The following is a 16,082-nucleotide window of genomic DNA, read 5'->3' on the forward strand; positions in this document are numbered from 1 at the left end:
TATAAATGAAGCAAATGTACAAAATGATCAGTTGATTGTTTACTTTCAATCTTCCAACTGCTTTATTCTCATCTATCCATCCAGAATTTTAAAAAAATACTCCACCTGTCAAAGAGAAAATATATCAGCCCCTCAAATCAAAGCAACATTGTGTAACATCTGGCCCAGTCTTGGGAAAATGGCAGCTCAGTCATTCACAGGCTAACGGCTAACGGCACTCCTGCGGGGGCATCACATGACCCAGTGTGTGTGAGGGACAGCACCCACCTCTAACACACGATCTTCAGGAAGGTCTGTGCAGTGCACAGCGTTTTTCAGCTTGTCTTTGCCGAAGAGAGCGCGCAGCGTGTTTGGACGGAGGAGACGTGAGATTTCCTGTTGGGTAAAAACAGTGAAGAGGTGAATCTCCCGGGAATGAAAATGTGCAAGTTGCAAGATGTTTTTTAATTACCACCACATTAGATTATAAACAAAGCTAAATACAGTTACGTAAATGGATAAATATGTAACTAATCAGCATCCGTGTGGTGGATGGAGGTTCCTTCGGTCCTGGTGTCAGAATGCTTCCTGTTTATCTGTATTGCACTTTTTATGCAACAGCAACTCAAAGTGCTTCACAGCAGTGAAACATGCCAACCCTGGCAGCCCACCAACCTCCTGGCATTTAAACTACATACACCATCCACTTTTATCCCGTCAGAATTTAAGTTTTCGTTAATCTGCGGTCAGAGTGTATCCAGTAACATCAGTGTGCCACTCACACATCAAAGCTACAATGCTATGCTAAATTTAGCATGGAGACAGCAGCTGATAGGCTGCAGAGGAGGATGTTTCAGAAATCAAAGAGAATCCTATTAATGGAACACCATCCTGCAATGACAGGTTTGAATTTGTGCTATGTAGAGTGATCATCATAAAGCAGAATGTTTAGATTGAGCTGTGTGCTGTGAGACTGTCAACAGCTTTACTCTTGCTCCTTCAACGTTGAGTTTGTCGCGTCTGAAGCTGGTAGGATTACGCGTTTTCAGTTACCATCCCTAAAAACCACCAAGTTATGTCTGAGGAGAATAGCTGGGCAGCATTTGAAGACCACAGTCAGTCTGAGACTGAACTCTTTAGTCAAGTGGACTCACGGGATCGGCCGGCCCACAGAGGTCTCTGAAGGATTGTTCTTGGTTCGTGTCAAGGATCTCGAGGGCCATGCAGGCTCCAGAACACAGTTCGTTCACCATCCCCTGCAGGGAGACTGGAGATTTAGTAGAGCACGGAATATGTAGGCTATTAAAATGCTCACTGTCGAGAGCGCACACTCACAGGGTATTCTGGGACGACACCTTTGTAAACCTGAAAAAACTCCTCAGCGTTAGCTCGATCCATGTTGAACTGAAAAAAGAGAAAAAGCCTTAAAACAACAGAGACATTTACATCTTGATGTGGGTAGGCATATGTGTTACAAAAAGATTGAACTGCTCTAGAAATGTGGATGTCTGTAAAGGGACATTAAATAACTTGCTGAGTGAGCAGCAGTTAAAGGGTGGAGCCCAGTCACAGACATTAATGTGTGCACGTGTGGACTAAATGTGAGCGCAGAACTCAGCTGACATGGTGAAGGATAGTGGCCATATAGTTCCACCCAGAAAGGAATATTACTGGTTTAATATTTACCATCTGTAGCGCCAAAATTTCAAATCCAGCCTCAGAGATGGTGTTTAGGATCTTCCCAGTCAGACCTGCAAATGCATAAAAGCAATTTATCGTTTGTAGGAAGATGTTTAGTGCCGGATCAAACACAGCTGATTTATATAACTGGCTAGTTAATTGGAACCTTCCTAATTTATCACCTAATTTATATGAAATGTTTGCTTATTTATCCCGGTGTGATGAAAACGTCACGCATCTCAGCTCCCAAAACAGCTGGTGCTGTTGCTAGGAGATCTTATTCTGGGTGCCTGGCAACAGAAGCCTCTCTATTCTGGTCATGTCTGATAAGATTCTCAGTCATCATGTCCTCTGTCACCACAGTAACTTCCCTGCTCCCTGCACAAATCGCTATAGCTCCATTTCATCCTCAGCGAGTTAAGTCTTAAATACGCACTACTCAGGCTTGGTTTTGTGCTTAATCCTTTAAAGTAACAAAAGCAACATAACTTAAAGTAAGCAGGATAATCATTGTTTTAGTCATTCTCTACCCTGAATTTTGCTGGAATCTCATTCGTATCTACAGATGCTGCTTGATTGTTCTGTTATAAATGGAACTGATGAGTTGGGGTACGTTTCCTTACCTTCAGCAATGGCGTGAGGCTTGATGATGCAGCACGTGCTGTCTGTGAAGGTGGCTGTGTTGGGCGGACCGTAGTCATTCTTGGCAGGGAAGAAGAACTGAAGCTCCTGATCAACAAACATAATAAATACAATTCAGGATAAATCTTACATTCTGGAAAAACACGTCTACCAGTTTCCTTACCTTTGCTGCTGCAGCTAGAGAGACGGAACCGTGTCCAAAACTTTCAGTGCCGTCCATTACAAATTGGGCGCGGGCCTCCCTCAGGGCATCCGTTGTTTCCACATATTCAAGAAACTTCTTCCAGACAGATACAGCGTCATCACCCATCAGCTCCATGGCAACCACAGGGCCCGAGGACAAAAGGTGAACCGAGTTACTGGAAAACAGATCAAACATGCTCATTCTGAGGAGTGCAACACAGGATAGCAGCAGGAAGATCACATGAATTAATGTTTTAATGTTTCATTGTAATCACGGGTTCTGTTAATATATGGCAGATGATACCACAAATGCTTTATAAATGAGACCAAAAAAGCCAAACATTCACAAAAACTCACTCAAAGGTTGGTTTTGACTGTTGCTCCGAGTAAAAAACTGCCGCTTGGGTTCTGTAATGTAACAAAACCATAAAACAGATTAATTGCTGACCCACACATGCCTGTAATTATTTGTACCAGAAAATTTTAAAATCAAGGGGCTGAATTTTTCCCTCCACAAAGAACAAACAACAACTAAAACAATTACTCTGAGCTCATAATTCATTTATTTCACAATAAAAACTATTTTCTTTGCAATTCTGGAGACTCCTCCATAAACTGCCACCTTTCTTTTGGTGGAGGAGTTTGAGTGGCCTAATGATCCTAGAAGCAGTGTTTACTGGGACATTTTGCCCCAGGTAGGTTCTCCCAGGGGCCATTGCAAATTGGGGAAGGGAAGGGCCAGACAGTGTGATTCACAAAGACTCTGATGAGAAAATACAAAATCAAGGACAAGTGCACCCTACAGGGCAGGGCCCCTGGGGGGCTAACGGGCAAGCACCTGCTGGCCTGGCTAACCCCAAGGAGAAACATGGGTCTATCATCCAGCAGACCCACCACCTGCAAGAAGAATCATCAGAGACTGATCATTTTCAAGGCAGGATCCTTGGCGCTCCCAATTCCCAGCTGATGAATCTGGCAATTACAACACAGAACAACACCCATGTGGCAGGAAAGGAGCCAGAGTTTGGGGAAGAGAGGGCAACTTTGAATTGATATCTTTAACGATCCCTCACCATATAGCACTGTTTCTCAAAACAAAGTCCCCAAGATGGGTTGGACTCTCCTCTAGACTGGAGTTCCCGCAGGCTCATATTAATAGCCCCCCCCCCCCAAATATCTGCCAGTATGTTGGAGTTCACTACGGTGGATTAAATGGTAGTTTTCCTGCACCTTTGGGTTGTGGAACGGGCCCTGACTGTTTGTGCAAGTCTCGGAAATTTGGAAATCACCAAAATTTAATCAGCTCTTCCTAGATCCATTATAAACATTTTACAAAAGTTTCATTAAAATCCATTCATAACAGACAGACAAAACAAATACCGAGTTAATTACTAACATCATGCCCAAACTTCAAGATGTCCATAAGTGCGCTTGTCATCAGGACATCCAAGGCCATATATGAATGACTGATTTTGTAATGGTATCATCTGATCTGAGACCATATGCTCTGAACACTGGGCAAAGACAGGAGCATAACTGTCAACTGAGTTGGATCAGATGGAGGGGAAGGAAGTTTGTCAGTCCTCGTACACCAAAATAAATACAGTAGTAAGGCGTTGCTGGAAATGGCAGGCAAAGGAACCTGTCAGGATGGCCTTGAACTCCCATCCCCACTTTCCAAGTATGAGGGTCGACACAGAGACTGGGCTGTGTTTCATGCTGCCATCTCTAAAGTGGCTGTCCATAGCTGTGGCCATAAGACTGTTGGCACTAACTGTGACATTCGATTGGACACCTGAGGTTGAGTGGTCAATCTCAAGGAGGTCAATAGCTCATAATAGCCTGTGGGGTTTTATGAAATAGGGGCCTGGTCCTGCTCAAGGTTTCTTCCTGTTAAAGGTGAGATTGTTCTTGCCACTGTTGCTTAGGGGTCAGGCTTTAGTTCTAGTAAAGCACCTAGAGACATTTTTGATTATAAAAGATGCCAGATGGGTGGGAAGAGTTTGCTATGGTCATGAAGAAACACTTTCAGTTGGCACCAACAGTGGAAGTCCCTTGAGGATAGTGCTAAGGAACTGAGGGATGGGTGTCTATGGAGCAAAGCTCACTGGGGCAGTTAAGCAACTCTGCAGCAGCAGTAGTGCCCTGCCGGTGGATGAGCTCTGTCCTGGGTACCCTAAGGTTCTCGATGATAGAGGGCAGTCCCTATAAAGGCCTAAAAAGTGCCATCGTTTTGCCAAATCTTCCTAATGTGTGTGAGACAACAGAGGCCCCTAGGGAACATTGGTTTGTATAAGCAGACACCCCGTGTCTCTGTGGCTGGAGTTGTAGAATAATGAAACAATAGCAGGGAGACTTTACCGTGTAAGTGTCGTCATTTTAGCTTTGGTCACAATCAGGTCAAAGGCGTGGATGAGTTCAAAGAGGTCACCAATCTTGATTATGGCATCAGGTTTTATCACAGCAAGAGTTCTGAGGATAAAGATAAAACAACCCAGATGATAAGTGAAATTCACAGATTCACATAGTTCCCAAGTGTGTGGCTATTTGGTTAACTTGGTTATTCATCTAATATTCATTCAGACAGGATACAGACATTTTATGAGAGCCACCACTTTTTAAAACAAAATGCTTGTTATTAAAAATCAGGGGTACTAGTTTTATGGCATTTCCTTGCCAAGGTATTACCAATTTGTCAAAATAGCTAGTAGCTAAGTTGCAAATTACTAGTTGGTATCAACATTTACTGGCAGCATATACAGTCTAATGTAAAGGGAAAATGTAGTAATGGAATTTAGGTGGACAAAGCCAGGCATATCTGCCTCACGTGTCACGCAATCATACCTTTCTTTTTTGCCGCCCAGTTTGTTTGCTGTGTATTCGTCTCCATAATCAATCAAATTCAGCTGTCGCGAGAGCACGTTCACTCGATTCCCAATATACAGGTCCTTTGGATCAAGGTCATTATATTTGACCCTTTTCAAGAACTTTTGATGCTTTTTCACATCAAACTGTGAAGACAAGTGTAGATGAGTTAACAAAAGTATCAATATATAGTTCAAGATTATTGTGATGAGAAATTACATTGGAACTCATCTATATATATTTGGAACAAAAAATATCATTTTAAAATCTTTAGTTAATTCTTATTTGTAACAGAAATTATATCAACAAATATCTCTTATATCGGGCTTCTCATTTGAAAGAAGCCCGATATATTATTATTATTGACAGTGATTATTGACAGTATTACAGTATTAAATGTGTACCATTTCCACTGAGCCATCTTTGGGATAGTAAAACAGTTGGAAGGACCACATAAGGGCTGCAGTTGGGTCGTACCACTCAGTAAGGAAAGCATAACGCTCCTCCTAATAAACAAGACGAAAATACAAGCAAAATCTGACAAAGACTCATGATCTCGGATTGGACATTAATGGGATAGTGTCAATTACTGAGTAAACAAGTGTTTATTGTGATTTTGTGAACAAAAGTTTTTACTGCTTAATAACAGTCTTTCCTTTTGCAATAATTTAATCAAGAATTATGATCTGGTGAAATGTAACATAGGACATATTTTTGAAGTTGTTGGTACTGTTCATTGTTACTTAAGTTACCTCTGGTGTGTATATATATATGTGTGTGTGTATAAGCTTTTACACACACATGTATACATTCAGGATATTAAGTATATGTCATTTAGACATTTTTCAAACATAAAGTTCGATGAGGTGGAGTTTAGAGCATTCAAAGGTTTTAAAACTCTTATAGGTCAGCTGCTTCCTTACTCTTGCTGCAGCAAGTGAGTGGGAGCTCTTTCCAAAACTTCCAGACTGGGCGCGGGCGCTCTGTGGAGCCTCCCTCCGTGCCATAGCCGCATCACCCATCAGTTCCATGACAACCACGGGGCCTGAGGACAGAAAGTGCACCAAGTTACATCAGATCAACAATAGAATCATTCTGAGTGCATCAAGTTAGCAGCAGCACTTGAAGTAACAATGTTTTAATGTTACACTCTAATTGTAGGTTCTGTTCATATACAGCTGCCGATCCCACAAATGTCCTCTCTTTAAAGAAAAGCTTTGACTGCTGCTCTGCACTGGTCAAAGTCCCATGTATACACTCTTTTGTAACAGATATTTAAAAATTAAGAATCTGTATCAATGAAATTTTAAGCCGTTTATAATCATGACCTTATCCTTCATTCTAATTAACTCTTTTTAGCATTGACACATTTTTTGTTAATATAAAATGCCTCATTTTTATCCTTCAAGTACATCATCATAGAAGGATGACATCTTCATCACAAGAATTTCCCCTTAAACAGAATGTAAACAATCACAGTATTAGTACTAACCTTGGGACTAAACTATAATTGGGAGACACTTAAAGAATTTGAATATGCAACACTTTTGGAACAATGTGTATTTCTTTCTTCAGATTCTGAGTGTGGGTGAAGTTAATTAATGGCAATGGTGTATAGGGCCTTAACATTGTTATAATTTAGTATGTTGCTTTGAATCAAAGCTCCATTAGCCCTTAATAAGCTTTTCTTTTTAAATAATGGTTCTGGGCATACTTCTGAGTCAACTATTTTAATTCAACTATTTTGTTCAATTTTATAGGAATCTATTTTTATGATAGCAGCCCCCCAGCAGAGTTTTGTCACGTACTGTTAAATAAAAAATAAATAGCAAGACACCTCCCACTGAACAGGATCACTCGTGTCCTTTGTTTTATTAACCCCGTTTAGTATAGCAACCAGAGTACGTGCTGTAAATTTCAGATGTAAACTAAACTTAAAGTCATTAAGGGACAAAATTACTGAGGTGAGCCTTCACCCTGAGAGCTTGCCTATCAGACCCATCTCAATTTGTCCATGGTGACAATGAATCCTCAGCTCCCATGATGGAGCACCATGGAGTTCCACAAGGCCTCAAAGACATAAGGGTCTGGATGAACAGAAATTTCCAACAGTTAAGCTCAAATAGAACTGAAGTTATCACAGTAGGCCCAAAACATCTGAGGAACATGTTCTCTATTAATGTAGCCTTGCTGAGTGGCATTAACCTGCTCTCAGTACCACTGTAAGGAACCTTGGTGTCTTGTTCCATCAGGATTTGTCTAAAGATATCCATATTAAGCACGCCTCACAGTCTGCCTTTTATCACCTGCACAACTTTGCTAAAATTAAGAATTCCTATTCCAAAGTGATGCAGAAAAATTAGTCGGTGTGTTTATTTCCTCCAGGTTGGATTATTGATATTCACTTTTATCGAGTTGCCCAAACTGCCCAACTGCTGGTACTTTTATAATACACTCGCACCTTTCTTTCTTTCTCTGCTTCCCCTACCCTAAACCAATTATTCATGTCACATTAATATACATATTACTGCTGGAGCCTGTCTTGTTTTTCTCTATTCTTGCTGATCCTGGATACAGTCTAGAACAGGGGTGCTCATTACGTCGATCGCAATCTACTGGTCGATTGCGGCGTGACATTAAAAAATATCAGCCTATCATTCATCCCGTCACTTGATTGATATACATGGCAGCCAGTTAGATGACAACTGAATTGACATTCATTTGACCAATCAAGCGCAAACAACGGCGCTAAGTGCAGCAGAACTTACGATGTCAGCCTATCATCAATACCGTTACTTGATTGACATACAGGGCAACCAGTCAGATGACAACTGAATTTTGACCTTTAGGTCACCGCTCATGTGCAAACAACGGCGCTAAGCTATTCAGTGAATTACCTCTGATTTTAAGCCAATAAGTTAATTATTATGTGTGTTTTGCAATATTGGCTCATTCGGTTATGCAGGGTACATCAACATACATTGTACATACAAAGAATCCTCAATATTTGAAAATAATTAGATGTTTCGCATTTTTGTGGTGGGTAGATCATTTTGACTTGGTCATTTTGTAAGTAGCTTGCATGCTGAAAAAATGCACAGACTTGTAATGAGCAATATGGATTCATGTAGTTATGCGAGGTACACCAACATATATGGATCATATAAAGAATTCTCAATATATTTATAAATTAATGTATGTTTTGCAAATTTATAGTAGGTAGATCTTGACTTGGTCATTTGAAAAGTAGCTCACATGATGGAAAAGTGTGGGCACCCCTGATACAGGTATCGCCGCCTTCAGAGCTGCATAGTGACCTCCGACCCTGTTGACCCACTCAACTTGACTCTACTGGAAGCTTACTTTACCTAATATAATGTATTTCTATATGTATTTTCTATTATCTCTGCCTATTCTATCCTCCCCCTTCTCCTCTCTCTCTACCCAGCCAGCCATCAGCAGGAGGGTCCTCCTACATGAGCCTGGTCCTGCTCAAGGTTTCTTCCTGTTAAGGAGGAGTTTTTCCTTACCACTGTTGCTTGTTTGGGGTCAGGCCCTGGGATTCTGTAAAGCGCCTAGAAACAATTTTGATTGTAACAGACACTATATAAATAAAGACTGATCATAACCTCGTGATGGATGTCTTGTTTTTCCTGTATGAGGAGCTGCTAAGAGGGGATGCTGTGGCACATTGTTCTTCAAATGAGAATGTGTACCATGAGGCCTTCCTCCTACTTCCATTTTTGGTAATAACTGGAATCTATACCATTTGGTTGGCTATATTGTGTTATGAGGTCATCAGAGAAGAATGTGTTTACTTGACGTTGTAAGAAGGGGCTATCGAAGTAGGTAAACACTTTAGAGATCTTCACCATTTGGGCAACGAAACCTCCCTCGGGCAAGCTGCAGCGTCCGATAGATACTTGACTGTTCTCTTCAATAAACATCTCTTATAACCAAGTCGGAGTCTACAAAGATTCCTTCCTCATCAACACTCTCGACTACCACCAGAAGAATAATACCACACACTTCCAGCTACTGAGGCCTCCTGGTGGACGGGGTGTTCAGTCCACAGGAAGAGAATGAAAGGGACACTTCATATGACACACGCTCAAACTAATCTTGTGATAAACATAAAAATCTAATTCCAAAATCACAGCACAACGGGGGAGGGGGAGATGTTACCATCCAGGACACCAACACCACGGGCACTCAGCAGCTGAAAGAATGACAATAAAAACACATTAATACAGAAACAGAAAACAACAAAATCTTACACCAATTAACATAACCAAATCAACCTAAAACATACTAATTCATTAAAATACTGACCTAAACCATTCTCATAAAAACCCTCATCAGGTCACACACTCCTGCACCACGAATTCACACACTCAAACACCCAATGTCCGACTGTGGGCCTGGATTCCGTCGATCCATGAACTCAACACAACCAGAGACCCACGATCGCTGTCCAAGGGATGCAGAAGCTGCAACTTTTACCACCCAATCTGATGATAAATCCCGCCTCCAACGAGGAGGAGGTGCAAGGAGCCCAACGAACGCACCAGGTCAATGTCCAGCGGGAACGGCAGCCACCAAGATGGGGAACCCCCGGCCACCAGATGAATCCAGCTGTCACCTCCGCACCCACGGGCCTGGAAGCCAGCGAGCCAGCACCAAATCCCTACACAGCAACCCGCGTTCATCAGTCCTGTAGCCAAAGATCCACAACACCAAAGGCAGCACTCACCGGCAGCCACCCGATCAGGAGCAGCGAGTATCAACGAAGCAGCCACCCTCCTGCGCTCACCTCTCCATGGACTCTGCCATACGTCCAGACCAAACCCTCAGGAAAGAAGCATGTAACCAAAGGCGATCACACCAGTGGTCAAACAATGTCTTTCCTGCTGTGACACAAATCACGAATGCTTTAACGACCCGCAGGACATTGTCAACCAGGGACCAAAACGTGATGCGGCACCCAGAAGGCCGACGGAAAGAACCACCCAGGAAAGGTCTCAGGGTGAGAGCAAGGGAGGTCTCAGGGCGAGCGACCGACACGCGAGTGGTGTGCAGGCAGGGCCTATTATAGCCTCCCCCAAAGACTATTAGGCTAGATTGCCAACTAGAGGCACGTGTCTGGCCGAGCTGGGGGCAGGTACTGCTACACATTCTTTCATTTTGAACAACAGGACAAATGTCTGAGCAGCAACATCCCCCATAACAGCCCATTACAGCTCAGCTTTTAATACCATTGTTCCCAACACAAGCTGGTTCTGTCCATAAATGCAAACTGGTCGTCCAAATCTTGCAAAAGGGCTATATTTTGTACCCAGCGAGTTCAGAACTGAAGAAGCCTTCTGGATAGAAGGCGAAATGTCTTCAAAAGAGAAGAAAAACAGTCCAGTTGACAAAGAAAACTACCTTGAATAGACACGCAAAACACAACAATGGCTGGGATCAAAGCATATAGACTTTGCTCAGAGTCAAAATATTAAAGAAATACCAAAGCCATTTCAAAAGACATACATGAAGATGTCAAAGTCAAGATGAAAGAATCTTTGAATGAAAGACAAAGGTATAGTCAATAAGGTTCCCCTGCTCAATATACTAACAACTGTGCAACATTGGCTGTTGAGCTGTCGTACAGAGCAGAAATGGGCGTCTCTTCACACAAACGCAAACGTGAGGAATCCTCAAAATCAGGTGACGACACCATCAGAGAAGCCAAATCCATGTTTTTCATGCTGGTCTGATTCACTTATACAAAAGTTTAAAGCAGACTGGTTTTACCTCACAATCAGAGACCAGCACCAGTCCAACCACCAGCAGAGGGGAGGACGGTAGGCCGGTGTGCAAAAAGAGGAGGGTCGGCTCTGAGTGCAGGGGAACGGTTTGTAGCAAACCCACTACTCGAGCGGGACCGAAGGAGGTGTCAAACCGGGGCACAAAAAGAAAGGCCCAGTCAGACCTAGAAGCACCCAGGAAGAGACAGAAGACTGAATCAGTGACGGTTCCCCACAATGTGTTCTCTTTTCCTGAGCTGCGGCCATCAAGCACAGCAAAGCCCAAGCATGTCTTGGTGCCACTCAGCAGAGGTGAGCTTATTGTGGAGGGTGTGTGTGTATGTGTGTGTTTGTGTTTGTGTGCACTACAGCTGTAGTAAATCTGTATTTGCAGAAGAATATGAGAAACACTACAGAGAAGTTTCACAGCTGGGAGAAGGAGGTTTTGGAACGGTGTTTAGTGGTTATAGAAGGCACGATTTATTTCCAGTAAGTATTTTAATTTGAATCACACCAAACACACATACACATATAATCATCACTGATCTCCTTGACACATGATTCTTTCCTGCAGGTGGCAATCAAGCACATTGCTAAAGACTTGGTCAAGTACCAGCCAGTGGTAAGGCTAACTTTGATGCTACCATTAGCTGTTGAACTTAGTGTGGAGCTGTTCCTTTTTCATTGATTACCAGCAGTAAACCATAGACGAGCATCTTGTGTTCCTCTCTTCAGGTGATAAACGGTGAGCTCCACTGCGCCCCACTGGAGATGGTACTGATGGTGATGACAGCAGGGGACCCTGTAAGGGAAAATGCAGTCATATCACCATTAGCATGGACTGACCTGGATGATGAAGTCCTATTGATCATGGAGAGGCCAGAGAAGTGTATGAACCTGTTTGAGTACGACAATGGCCAAATAGACGAAGGCCTGGCTAAGGTAATAATGCTGGTTATCGTGTTACGGTGCACCGCCTCCCACCGCTGCAGAGCTCAGACTGATAATATCTTTGGATGTTCTTTAACTCTTCTTTCTGTCCATCAGGAATTCATGAGGCAGCTGGTGGAAGCTGCAATTCAAATACATAAGGCAGGCGTCTTCCACCGCGATTTAAAACTGGAAAACATTCTCATCCAGTTCTCTGATGCTCGGCTCATTCCTCGAGTGCGCATCATTGACTTTGGTTGTGGCTGTTTTGTGACGCCGGGATATCGCAGCTATGCCGGTACGGCTGAACTCATGCTGACGTCTGATTTGGAGCTTTTCAGTGGACACTTTAATTCAAAACCTTTTTCTTTTCTCACAGGAACCCATTGCTTTAGGCCTCCAGAGTTTAACCACCGGGGAACCTATGAAGCTGGCCCGACCACCGTCTGGCAACTCGGCTGCATCCTCCTGGAACTACTGAGTGAAAATACTGACATGTTCACAACAGGGATGCAGCACTGCGAACATTTCCTCACCCAGACCATAAAGAGGTTAAAAGTGTCTGAAGGTAAAGAGATGCTACTGCTTCTTTTCTTTATTAATATTTTGCAATTGTCTGAACTTGTAATTAATGAATGCAGCGTTCGTGCTAATGGTCACTTTTCTCTCCGTCTACCCTCCTCAGACTGTACGAAGTTTTTGAAGAGCTGTTTGCTCGTCAACCCAGATCAGCGTCTTAACCTGGGACAGATGTTGTGCCACCCGTGCTTCCGTTCAAGTGTCCTGCCAGAAGCACAACCCTGAGGGCATTTGACAGCTGATGTCCCTCTATTTATTACTGATGTTGCTCTATTTTATTTTCAGGAAATGTGAACCTTATAATGATATGTAACCATTTATCACTACTGCCTAAATAAACACACTATTCTCCTACATCTCACAATACCTGAGAAAATGACTGGTGTCTGGTCTCTGCTTTGTTTCTAGGTAACTATTTTTATTATACACCCAGCCCAGACGGGCCAACATGGGGACCATGTGGTGGACTTGGGGCTGGGGGAATGCTTTTAGAGGTTACTCAATAAATGCTACCCATGTTTTGGTGTCGAACTGCTGAAAAAAACAAGTCTTCCAAGTCTGAGGCTCTGATCCAAAAGAAACCCAGTGTTGTGGCTCGGGTTTCTCGCCTCCTCCCCCACCTGCAGGATCGGCAGGCAGGGGCGGGCCGAACTCTGATGAGCGCTGAGCCTCTGGCGCACCTGCAGCGCATTACCGTAATTCGGCGGCTACTTAAACTCCCCTCTCTTTGCCTCCGGTGCCGGATCGTTGTTTCGCCACAGCGTCTAGCTCCTCTGTGATCGCCGGTTTTTCGCCTCCTGTTTTCCGTGTTTACTTCCAGCGTGTGAGTTTGTTCCACTGCCTCGTCACTGCGTTTTCGTTTGTACTTTTTATCGACGGTTTTTCCCTGTATGGAGATTTTTAGTTCGTACATTTTCTGTTGTTACTTATTTCTGGTCTCAGGAGGCACCGGGCAGAGTTGTTTTCGTTGCTACTTTGATTGATTCTTTCGTATTGCACCTTTTTTGTTGTCAATAAAGAGCCGTATCTTTTACTCTGCATCTGGGTCCAGGCCTCCTTGACTTTCCATAACACCCAGGTGGCCTTGCCTTGACAGACATTTATTTAGTGTAAATTTTAATAACGGGTCATTAATCATTCTAAACATTGAGAAGAAAAAAATTCAGGCTTTTACAACTGTATGTTGTTAATTAAGTGACCAGAGGAGCATTTGTCAGGACCAGTGTTAAGTGTCTCTCCTGTGCTGGTTTTTGTCCCTGTCTTCATCACGTCGTGTTTTATTTTGAACTCTGGTGGGTGTCATCCACATCTTCCTGACAAGTCTTCCTCATGTGTAATTGGGTAACGTCTGTGTTCCGTCGACCTCCACCTCCGCTTTTTTAAGCTGTTTCTTCCCCCCTTCTGTCTCGGATCATCTTGTTAAAGGGGAGCTTTTCCTTGCCACTGTTGCTTGTTGGGGGTCAGGCCCTGGGATTCTGGAAAGCCCCTAGAAACAATTCTGATTGTAACAGATGCTGTATAAATAAAGATTGATTTGATTTGCTGTAAAAGCACTTTGATGTGCTGAAACCAAATCATGATTTGATAACCCCTGATTTACATGTCTGTCCACAAGATAGTGAACCCTAAATTTGGTGAACCCGAAAAGATTATTTCCAGAAAGCTGTTTTTATGCACAACAACATTTGCTTCTATCGCCAATACAAGCGCGACTTATGGACTTTTTTCCATGTTTCTTACATTAACCCATAAGATCAACCTTCAGGAAACCCCTTTTCATCCGATTAAAGCCTATTGATGTGAGGTTTCTGAATAATAAAGCTAAATAACATTTCCTCTGCTAACACAGCAAAACTGTCACTGCAACAACATGAATCCTGCAAAATTTCTTCAAATTTCCTTCTCCTTAATTCAGGAAAAATTGAAGTCATGGTGTTTGGCCCTGGCGGCACGGTGGTGTGGTGGTTAGCACTGTTGCCTCACAGCAAGAAGGCCCTGGGTTCGATCCCCGGTTGGGACTGAGGCTGGGGACTTTGTGGAGTTTGCATGTTCTCCCTGTGCCTGCGTGGGTTCTTTCCGGGTACTCCGGCTTCCTCCCACAGTCCAAAGACATGCATGATTGGGGATTAGGCTAATTGGAAACTCTAAATTGCCCGTAGGTGTGAGTGTGAGATAGAATGGTTGTTTGTCTATATGTGTTAGCCCTGCGATTGACTGGCGTCCAGTCCAGGGTGTACCCTGCCTCCGCCCATTGTGCTGGGATAGGCTCCAGTCCCCCCGCGACCCTCAGTGGAGGAACAAGCGGTAGAAAGTGAGTGTTTGGTCCTGAACCTCTCAGGGATAGATTAGATCACATGATCACTCTAGATGGTATCTCATTAACATCTAGTATCTCTGTGAGGAATCTTGGAGTAACTTTTGACCAAAATCTGTCCTTTAACTCACACATTAAAACAGTCTTTAGAAGTGTCTTTTTTCACCTGAGGAACATCACAAAGATCAGGAAGCTACTGACCCACCATGATGCTGAAAAGTTCATTCATGCTTTTGTTACTTCCAGGCTGGACTATTGTAATTCTTTATTATCAGGGTGTCCAAACAACTCTTTAAGAAGCCTCCAGCTGATCCAAAATGCTGCAGCCAGAGTTCTGACAGGTATTGACAAAAGAGATCACATAACTCCTGTACTGGCGTCTCTTCATTGGGTGAAGTTAAATTTAGAATAATTTTTAAAATTCTTCTTCTGACTTACAAGGTCCTCAGAGAACTAGCTCCATCCTACCTGGAGGAGCTAGTGATACCTCACCAGCCCAATAGACCCCTCCGCTCTCAGAATGCTGGTCTACTTGTGGTTCCCAGAGACTCTAGGAGTAGAATGGGGGGCCGAGCATTTAGCTACCAGGCCCCCTGCTGTGGAACCAGCTCCCTGTCCAGGTATGGAAGGATGACTCCATCGCTACTAAAATTAGGCTTAAAACCTTCCTCTATGAAAAAGCGTATTGTCACTAATTCTGTAGTTCCAGTTACTACTATAGACAGACAAATTATCATACTTAGGGGGTCGTCGAATTATTAGGTCAACATCTTAGTTATGCTGCTGTAGGCCGAGGCTGCCGGGGTCCAGAAACATGATCACCTGACAGGCCTCTGTCACCCCACTGGGAAATGGTCTCCTCTCCTCTCCTCTCCTCTAGAAAGTCTCATAGAATGGGTGGCCAGATCTCCATGAGGACATTTTAGGATGCATGGACTCATTTCTATATCAGTATATATTACTGATGTTATTGTTGATGTTTTCTGTACATGGAGCATATACTTCTCTATCCCAGGAAGAGGGGTCCCACATTTTGGGCTGTAAAAACAATAAACTTAAACCTGCCTTAAACTGAGCCAAATTGTCATGCTCTTTAAGATGACCTAAATTTCCCATAGTTC

At 43.2% G+C, this 16,082-nt stretch overlaps 2 protein-coding genes across 3 annotated transcripts; one reads left to right on the plus strand and one right to left on the minus strand.

Annotated features, from left to right (window-relative positions):
- Positions 1 to 26: 26 nt before the first annotated feature.
- LOC101061815 (nucleoside diphosphate kinase 7-like) lies at positions 27 to 10,828 on the minus strand. Of its 2 annotated transcripts, none has more exons than XM_011614488.2 (13): positions 10,777 to 10,828; positions 6,273 to 6,394; positions 5,754 to 5,855; positions 5,329 to 5,495; positions 4,846 to 4,956; positions 2,842 to 2,892; positions 2,465 to 2,660; positions 2,283 to 2,388; positions 1,666 to 1,730; positions 1,315 to 1,383; positions 1,134 to 1,235; positions 268 to 375; positions 27 to 105 (listed from the first exon to the last, which is right to left on the minus strand). In XM_011614488.2, the coding sequence occupies exons 2-13, from the start codon at positions 6,378 to 6,380 to the stop codon at positions 73 to 75; spliced, it is 1,218 nt and encodes a 405-aa protein (XP_011612790.2). In that variant the 5' UTR covers positions 6,381 to 6,394; positions 10,777 to 10,828; the 3' UTR covers positions 27 to 72. The 2 variants fall into 2 exon arrangements, with proteins under 2 accessions (XP_011612790.2, XP_029683789.1); XM_029827929.1 differs by lacking the exon at positions 10,777 to 10,828 and adding an exon at positions 6,842 to 6,959.
- An 800-nt stretch (positions 10,829 to 11,628) lies between these two features.
- On the plus strand, positions 11,629 to 12,872 carry LOC115247241 (serine/threonine-protein kinase pim-2-like). The gene is made up of 4 exons (XM_029828376.1): positions 11,629 to 12,080; positions 12,186 to 12,366; positions 12,448 to 12,636; positions 12,754 to 12,872. Exons 1-4 carry the CDS (start codon positions 11,910 to 11,912, stop codon positions 12,870 to 12,872), a joined length of 660 nt encoding a protein of 219 aa, XP_029684236.1. The 5' UTR covers positions 11,629 to 11,909.
- The last annotated feature ends 3,210 nt before the right edge of the window (positions 12,873 to 16,082 follow it).

This window comes from Takifugu rubripes, chromosome 20 (genome assembly GCF_901000725.2).
Source record: "Takifugu rubripes chromosome 20, fTakRub1.2, whole genome shotgun sequence".
NCBI lineage: Eukaryota > Metazoa > Chordata > Actinopteri > Tetraodontiformes > Tetraodontidae > Takifugu > Takifugu rubripes.

What these genes read in the sequence shown, in the direction of transcription:
- LOC101061815 (XM_011614488.2), bottom strand. Translation starts at nt 6,380, where the DNA reads ATGGAACTGATGGGTGATGCGGCTATGGCACGGAGGGAGGCTCCACAG. An exon ending in CTCTAGCTGCAGCAGCAAAG is followed by an intron (nt 2,389 to 2,464) that starts GTAAGGAAACTG and finishes TTTGTTGATCAG; the next exon opens with GAGCTTCAGTTCTTCTTCCC. An exon ending in GCCTCACGCCATTGCTGAAG is followed by an intron (nt 1,731 to 2,282) that starts GTAAGGAAACGT and finishes ATGCATTTGCAG; the next exon opens with GTCTGACTGGGAAGATCCTA.
- LOC115247241 (XM_029828376.1), top strand. Translation starts at nt 11,910, where the DNA reads ATGGTACTGATGGTGATGACAGCAGGGGACCCTGTAAGGGAAAATGCA. An exon ending in GGGATATCGCAGCTATGCCG is followed by an intron (nt 12,367 to 12,447) that starts GTACGGCTGAAC and finishes CTTTTCTCACAG; the next exon opens with GAACCCATTGCTTTAGGCCT. An exon ending in GAGGTTAAAAGTGTCTGAAG is followed by an intron (nt 12,637 to 12,753) that starts GTAAAGAGATGC and finishes TACCCTCCTCAG; the next exon opens with ACTGTACGAAGTTTTTGAAG.